Source organism: Echiichthys vipera (genome assembly GCF_963691815.1).
Source record: "Echiichthys vipera genome assembly, chromosome: 8".
Lineage (NCBI taxonomy): Eukaryota > Metazoa > Chordata > Actinopteri > Perciformes > Trachinidae > Echiichthys > Echiichthys vipera.
The window spans coordinates 324,276-331,902 of record NC_139833.1 but is presented as its reverse complement, the minus strand read 5'-3'; the positions used below and the strand labels follow the sequence as shown (position 1 = coordinate 331,902).

Genomic DNA, 7,627 nt, shown 5'->3' with positions numbered 1-7,627 from the left:
TGTACACGGTGTTACAGGACATTAACCTGAGTGTACACGGTGTTACAGACGTTAACCTGAGTGTACACGGTGTTACAGACATTAACCTGAGTGTACACGGTGTTACAGGACATTAACCTGAGTGTTCACGGTGTTACAGGACATTAACCTGCGTGTACACGGTGTTACAGACATTAACCTGAGTGTACACGGTGTTACAGACATTAACCTGAGTGAACACGGTGTTACAGACATTAACCTGAGTGTACACGGTGTTACAGACATTAACCTGAGTGTACACGGTGTTACAGACATTAACCTGAGTGTACACGGTGTTACAGACATTAACCTGAGTGTACACGGTGTTACAGACGTTAACCTGAGTGTACACGGTGTTACAGGACATTAACCTGAGTGTACACGGTGTTACAGACATTAACCTGAGTGTACACAGTGTTACAGACATTAACCTGAGTGTACACGGTGTTACGGACATTAACCTGAGTGTACACGGTGTTACAGACATTAACCTGAGTGTACACGGTGTTACAGACGTTAACCTGAGTGTACACGGTGTTACAGACGTTAACCTGAGTGTACACGGTGTTACAGACGTTAACCTGAGTGTACACGGTGTTACAGACGTTAACCTGAGTGTACACGGTGTTACAGACGTTAACCTGAGTGTACACGGCGTTACAGACGTTAACCTGAGTGTACACGGCGTTACAGACGTTAACCTGAGTGTACACGGTGTTACAGACGTTAACCTGAGTGTACACGGTGTTACAGACGTTAACCTGAGTGTACACGGTGTTACAGGACATTAACCTGAGTGTACACGGTGTTACAGACGTTAACCTGAGTGTACACGGTGTTACAGACGTTAACCTGAGTGTACACGGTGTTACAGACATTAACCTGAGTGTACACGGTGTTACAGACATTAACCTGAGTGTACACGGTGTTACAGACATTAACCTGAGTGTACACGGTGTTACAGACATTAACCTGAGTGTACACGGTGTTACAGACATTAACCTGAGTGTACACAGTGTTACAGACATTAACCTGAGTGTACACGGTGTTACAGACATTAACCTGAGTGTACACGGTGTTACAGGACATTAACCTGAGTGTACACGGTGTTACAGACATTAACCTGAGTGTACACGGTGTTACAGACATTAACCTGAGTGTACACGGTGTTACAGGACATTAACCTGAGTGTACACGGTGTTACAGGACATTAACCTGAGTGTACACCGTGTTACAGACGTTAACCTGAGTGTACACGGTGTTACAGGACATTAACCTGAGTGTACACGGTGTTACATGACATTAACCTGAGTGTACACGGTGTTACAGACATTAACCTGAGTGTACACGGTGTTACAGACATTAACCTGAGTGTACACGGTGTTACAGACATTAACCTGAGTGTACACGGTGTTACAGACATTAACCTGAGTGTACACGGTGTTACAGACATTAACCTGAGTGTACACGGTGTTACAGAGGTTTAACCTGAGTGTACACGGTGTTACAGACGTTAACCTGAGTGTACACGGTGTTACAGGACATTAACCTGAGTGTACACGGTGTTACAGACGTTAACCTGAGTGTACACGGTGTTACAGACGTTAACCTGAGTGTACACGGTGTTACAGACGTTAACCTGAGTGTACACGGTGTTACAGACATTAACCTGAGTGTACACGGTGTTACAGACATTAACCTGAGTGTACACGGTGTTACAGACATTAACCTGAGTGTACACGGTGTTACAGACATTAACCTGAGTGTACACGGTGTTACAGGACATTAACCTGAGTGTACACGGTGTTACAGACATTAACCTTGTCCTCTGGTGGGCGGCTGATGTCCGTGGTCATGTTTAGATGGTAACTCCAGATGTGTGAGACTCGCTTCTGGGGTTCCCGTGTAGACATGACCGTGTTTATGAATGAACTGCTTATGTTCAGCTTCCTGTTTCCTGTCAGCTGATGGGTTGAACACGGACCCCCGGGGACCTCTGGTGACCTCTGACCCCCGGGGACCTCTGGTGACCTCTGACCCCGGGGACGAGGTCTAGATCTTCTCCACGTAGTTTCCAGGGAACATCCCCTCCCTGCCTCGCAACCGCCCGAACCACCAGCCGGACGGATCTGCAGAGGACGGACACGGAGACAGAGACGGAAACAAAGATGGAGACAGAGACGGAAACAAAGATGGAGACAGAGACGGAGACAGAGTAAGTGTTGATCAGGAGTCGTGGTGTAGTGGCGGCGGCGGCGCCCTGGTCTGAGCGGTACCTTCGGTGAGTATCTCGATGACGTCCTCAGCGTTGAAGCTGAGCTCGTCGGTGTCCTGGGCGTCGTAGGCGTACAGAGCTCTGCACTGCGGAGACCGAGGCTTGGGTTTGGGCGCCGGTTTGGGTCGACCCGCTCCAGGAAGAGGCTTCACCTCCTTCGACCGCCGCCGCTGCAGCCTGCAGGCAACACGCAGGGATTACAGTGACCCAGAGAACAGTGTGGAGAACCAGGACCAAGATACAACCAACCAAGCCCCGCCCCCAGCGTCCTGTGTGGTCCAATCAGGAAGCTGGGTCAGCGTCAGGTCTCTGAGTGTTAAACATGTTTACACAGCATCATTAAAGCCGTTTAAGGACAAAAGAACATTCTAGTCTGTGTGTTTAGATCAGGTCTCCATGGCAACACTGAGGGGGAGGGGCCAGTTTTTATTTGATTGGAGGTTAAAGTTTATGAGTAATTAGGGGCGTGGCCTCTTGAGTGACAGCTAGCCTCTGGCCCTCACTTCTCCTCGGAGGTAAACGTCAGCCAGGTGGACGTACGCCCCTCCCCCCAGCGTCACATACATGCCCTTTTATGGTCAGAGGAAATGAGGCGGAGTCAAAGTCTGACAGATGGAGACTCCTGTAGGCGACTGGACCGAGTTAGAGAACGGAGCTGACGGAGACGCTGCGTCTGCTTTTATAACAGTCTGTGGAAACAACTCAACAGTTGTTCAGGGTCTGAATCTGCTGCCAGCGTGCTCTGGAGCAAGGCACAGGTCAGTTTAACCTGCTCAGCTCCTTCTCTATAACTTTAACCAGCGACACAAACACTTAAAAACACTCGTGTCTCGCAGCACGTTACGCACTCAGCTCAGTTTCTCTAACAAGTGAAGCACGGATTAGCATGCTAGCTAACTAGGTCCAGTTAGCATGCTAGCTAACTAGGTCCAGTTAGCATGCTAGCTAACTAGCTGCTACACAAAACCTTTAAACATTAAATCCACAGTAACGGGTTCGGACTCTCAGACGAGTCGCTCTGTCAGGTCACAGCTCGTCACATGACTCCCTGTTCTGCCTTCTCTCTCTCCGCCAAAGTGGCGCCCTGGTGATTTTAACGCCACTGCCAACAACTTAGCTGCATGTGGCGGCGGAGCTAACTCCAGACGCTGCTCTTGAGTACTGGTTGAGCCGATGGCGCTGGCGGCGGACTCACCCAGCGGCGCCCTGCTCGGGGACGTTCATGAAGCCCATGTCGTGGTGCAGAGGGGGCTGGTTGTCGGGGCGGCGCTGGCTCTGGAGGCGGGGCAGACTGGGCTGCTCCTGGCTGGACTGCTGCCTCACCAGGGAGCCTCTGGAGGAGGGGCCTCCCCTGGGAGCTCCGCCCCCTCTGGCGTGAGGAGCTGAAGGGAAAAGAACAGTGATGAACCAGCGGTCACTCGGTCGGCGGCGTCCTGACACCTGAAAGGTCGAGTTCTGGTACCTGAGCTGAACTGGGTACCGGGCCCAGACTGCTTCCCCATGTAGCGACTCTTGCGTGTGTCTTTCCTCGTCGGCCCTGCAAAGCAAACAGACAGGAAGTGAGGTGAAGCCAGGGCGGTAGACCAACTTAATCCAGTCAGGGTCAAGTCCAGAACCAGGGTCCATCGAGTCAAGACTGAGTCCAGAGACAAGTCCAAGATCAGAGACAAGTCCAAGATCAGAGACAAGTCCGAGACCAGAGACAAGTCCAAGACCAGAGACAAGTCCAAGACCAGAGACAAGTCCGAGATCAGAGACCAGTCCGAGACCAGAGACCAGTCCAAGACCAGAGACAAGTCCAAGATCAGAGACCAGTCCAAGACCAGAGACAAGTCCAAGACCAGAGACAAGTCCAAGACCAGAGACAGGTCCAAGACCAGAGACAAGTCCAAGACCAGTGACCAGTCCAAGACCAGAGACAAGTCCGAGACCAGAGACAAGTCCAAGACCAGAGACAAGTCCGAGACCAGAGACAAGTCCAAGACCAGAGACAAGTCCAAGACCAGTGACAAGTCCGAGACCAGAGACAAGTCCAAGACCAGAGACAAGTCCAAGACCAGAGACAAGTCCGAGACCAGAGACAAGTCCAAGACTAGAGACAGGTCCAAGACCAGAGACAAGTCCAAGACCAGAGACCAGTCCAAGACCAGAGACCAGTCCAAGACCAGAGACAAGTCCAAGACCAGAGACAAGTCCGAGACCAGAGACAAGTCCGAGACCAGAGACAAGTCCAAGACCAGAGACCAGTCCAAGACCAGAGACCAGTCCAAGACCAGAGACCAGTCCAAGACCAGAGACAAGTCCAAGATCAGAGACCAGTCCGAGACAAAGGCGTTCTGGAGACTGGACTCAGGTGCTGGGTCTGGGATGAGCACAGATGAAGTTGTGGTGGTTCTGGACTGCACTTACTGGAGTTTTTGGGCAGACCCGGTCCGATGGAGACCTGCAGGACCTTCCCGCTGGGCTTCAGGACGGCCTCGTCCCCCTGACCCACCTGGAACTGGATCTGTCTGGATCCTGAAGAGCTGAACGGACCCCAGCCGCCCTTCTTCACCTTAAACTCCAGACTGGAGGACGGAGACAGACGCAGGGACACGGGTCAGCCTCGTGGAGGTTATTAGATTATTATTATTATATTTTGATATCTGAGATAAACAGCGTGACGTGGTCGTGGCACCCACAGGTTGTTGAACTTGAGCGGAAGCTTCTTCTGGGTTCTCTCCTGATAACGTTTCACCAGCAGACTCAGGAACTCCGTCTTAAACAGACTCTGGAGGACGCTGTCGTACTCCTCCTCATGGACGACGAAGAGGTCGTCCTGCAGGGAGCTGACAGAGAGACAGACAGGCAGAGAGACAGGTCAGAGAGACAGGTCAGAGAGACAGGTCAGAGAGACGGGTCAGAGAGACAGAGAGAGAGACAGAGAGACAGACAGGCAGAGAGACAGAGAGAGAGACAGGCAGAGAGACAGAGAGAGAGACAGGCAGAGAGACAGAGAGACAGAGAGACAGAGAGACAGGTGAGAGAGAGAGAGACAGGTCAGAGAGACAGAGAGACAGAGAGACAGAGAGACAGGTGAGAGAGAGACAGGTGAGAGACAGACAGGTGAGAGAGAGACAGGTGAGAGAGAGACAGGTGAGAGAGAGACAGGTGAGAGACAGACAGGTGAGAGAGAGACAGAGAGAGAGACAAACAATAACAAGTTCAAGTATTTGTCACGTTTCTTATAAAGGAAATCATTTATATTCTAAAAGTTCTGGTCTTGGTTCCGGTCTTGGTTCTGGTTCTAATTCTAGTTTCATTTGTAGCTCTGACCCAGTGTCCCTGGTCCTGGTACTAGACTTGGCCTTGATTCTAGTTCCAGTTCTGATCCTGGTTCTACTTTTGGTTTGGTTGGTCTACTGTTCTGGTTCTGAGCCCGGCTCTGGTACTGGTCCTGCATCTAATGCTGGTTTTTCTAGCTGTAGTTGTGAAACTGGTTCTAGTTCTTATTCTAGTCGCGGGCCTGGCTCTAGTTCGAGCTCTGGTGCTGGTCCCAGTCTTAGGTATGCCCCTAGTCACAGGTCGAGCTCTGGTTCTGGTTCTAGCTCTAGGTCCATTCTGGTCTGGGTTCTAGTTCGTGTTGTTTTATGGATCTAAGCTCTGGTACTAGTCCTGCATCTACTTCTGGTTCTGGCCCTGGTTCTGGTTCAGCTTTGTGCCTGGTTGTAGTTCTAGCTCTCCTTCTGACTCTGGTTCTAGTTCTGACTCTGGTTCTAGTTCTGGCTCGGGTCTTAGTTCTAGTTCCAGTTCTAATTCTGGTTCTGGATCCGTTTTGGGCGGTGTACCTCAGGGAAACAGACTGGATCTTGTTGACCTCGATCTTCCTCTTGAGAACCTCCTGGATCTGACCTTTGTCGGGACCCTGCTTCACCTTTTCTCGGCCGATCAGGTACAAGAACTTAGGGGTCAGGATGAGGTCGCGCTTCACCGTCTGTGGAACAACGGAGAGAAAACATGTGATGTGAGACGACGACGAAGCAAGGACCCAGGAGGGGCTCATCCTGTCCCTTTGACCCCCGTCCTCTGATCAGAGCTCAGAAGTTACGGCACTGGTCGCCTCACTGGTTGGAGACACTTAGTACCCGCCTTTATCTCTGATGTGTTGGGGTTCTAAGTCCAGACTACGGTCCGGGTGGTCTGGGGTTCCCCACACTCTTCAGTAATGTTTCAGTGTGTCGTTAAGGATCGGCCCCTCTGAGCTTCGGTGTCGAGCTCGAACTACAGGTCTGTCTCTCTGAAGAGCCCCAAGGCCCTGGTCCCTCTGGGGTCTTCAGTCTCTCTGAAGAGCCCCAAGGCCCTGGTCCCTCTGGGGTCTTCAGTCTCTCTCTCTCTGCAGACACACGGTAACGCTCACCTTCACTCCATCACATCTTCCTGTCTTCTCGTCTTCCCGTCTTCTCGTCTTCCGTCCTCTTGTCTTCTCGTCTTCCCGTCTTCTCGTCTTCCCGTCCTCTTGTCTTCTCGTCTCCTCGTCTTCTCGTCTTCCCGTCTCCTCGTCTTCCCGTCTTCCCGTCTTCCCGTCTTCTCGTCTTCCCGTCTCCTCGTCTTCTCGTCTTGTCGTCTTCCCGTCTTGTCGTCTTCCCGTCTTCCCGTCTTGTCGTCTTCCCGTCTTGTCGTCTTCCCGTCTTGTCGTCTTCCTGTCTTCTCGTCTTCTCGTCTTCCCGTCTTCCCGTCTTCTCGTCTTCCCGTCTTCCCGTCCTCTTGTCTTCCCGTCTTCCCGTCTTCCCGTCTTCCCGTCTTCTCGTCTTCCCGTCTTGTCGTCTTCCCGTCTTCTCGTCTTCCCGTCTTGTCGTCTTCCCGTCTTGTCGTCTTCCCGTCTTGTCGTCTTCCCGTCTTGTCGTCTTCCCGTCTTCTCGTCTTCCCGTCTCCTCGTCTTCTCGTCTTGTCGTCTTCCCGTCTTGTCGTCTTCCCGTCTTCTCGTCTTCCCGTCTTGTCGTCTTCCCGTCTTGTCGTCTTCCTGTCTTCTCGTCTTCTCGTCTTCCCGTCTTCTCGTCTCCTCGTCTTCCCGTCTTCCCGTCTTCTCGTCTTCCCGTCTTGTCGTCTTCCGTATTGTCGTCTTCCCGTCTTCCCGTCTTCTCGTCTTCCCGTCTTCTCGTCTTCCCGTCTTGTCGTCTTCCCGTCTTGTCGTCTTCCCGTCTTCTCGTCTTCCCGTCTTCTCGTCTCCCGTCTTCTCGTCTTCCCGTCTTCTCGTCTTCCCGTCTTCTCATCTCCTCGTTGTCTTCCCGTCTTCTCGTCGTCTTCTCGTCTTCCCATCTTCTCATCTTTCTGTCTTCCGTCTCTTCGTTGTCTTCC

At 51.9% G+C, this 7,627-nt stretch overlaps 1 protein-coding gene across 1 annotated transcript in view; it reads right to left on the bottom strand.

The window, feature by feature from the left end:
- Positions 1–1,566: 1,566 nt before the first annotated feature.
- Positions 1,567–7,627, bottom strand: part of LOC310950046 (unconventional myosin-Ie-like) — a 19,173-nt gene continuing 13,112 nt past the window's right edge. The window contains exons 14-21 of the mRNA XM_083917710.1: positions 6,704–7,611; positions 6,121–6,342; positions 4,975–5,121; positions 4,703–4,860; positions 3,756–3,830; positions 3,489–3,675; positions 2,295–2,470; positions 1,567–2,147 (exon numbers count right to left, since the gene is read on the bottom strand). Of these exons, the coding sequence (XP_083773836.1) occupies positions 2,071–2,147; positions 2,295–2,470; positions 3,489–3,675; positions 3,756–3,830; positions 4,703–4,860; positions 4,975–5,121; positions 6,121–6,342; positions 6,704–7,611 (1,950 nt within the window). The 3' untranslated portion in view covers positions 1,567–2,070. The remainder of the gene's footprint in view (positions 2,148–2,294; positions 2,471–3,488; positions 3,676–3,755; positions 3,831–4,702; positions 4,861–4,974; positions 5,122–6,120; positions 6,343–6,703; positions 7,612–7,627) is intronic.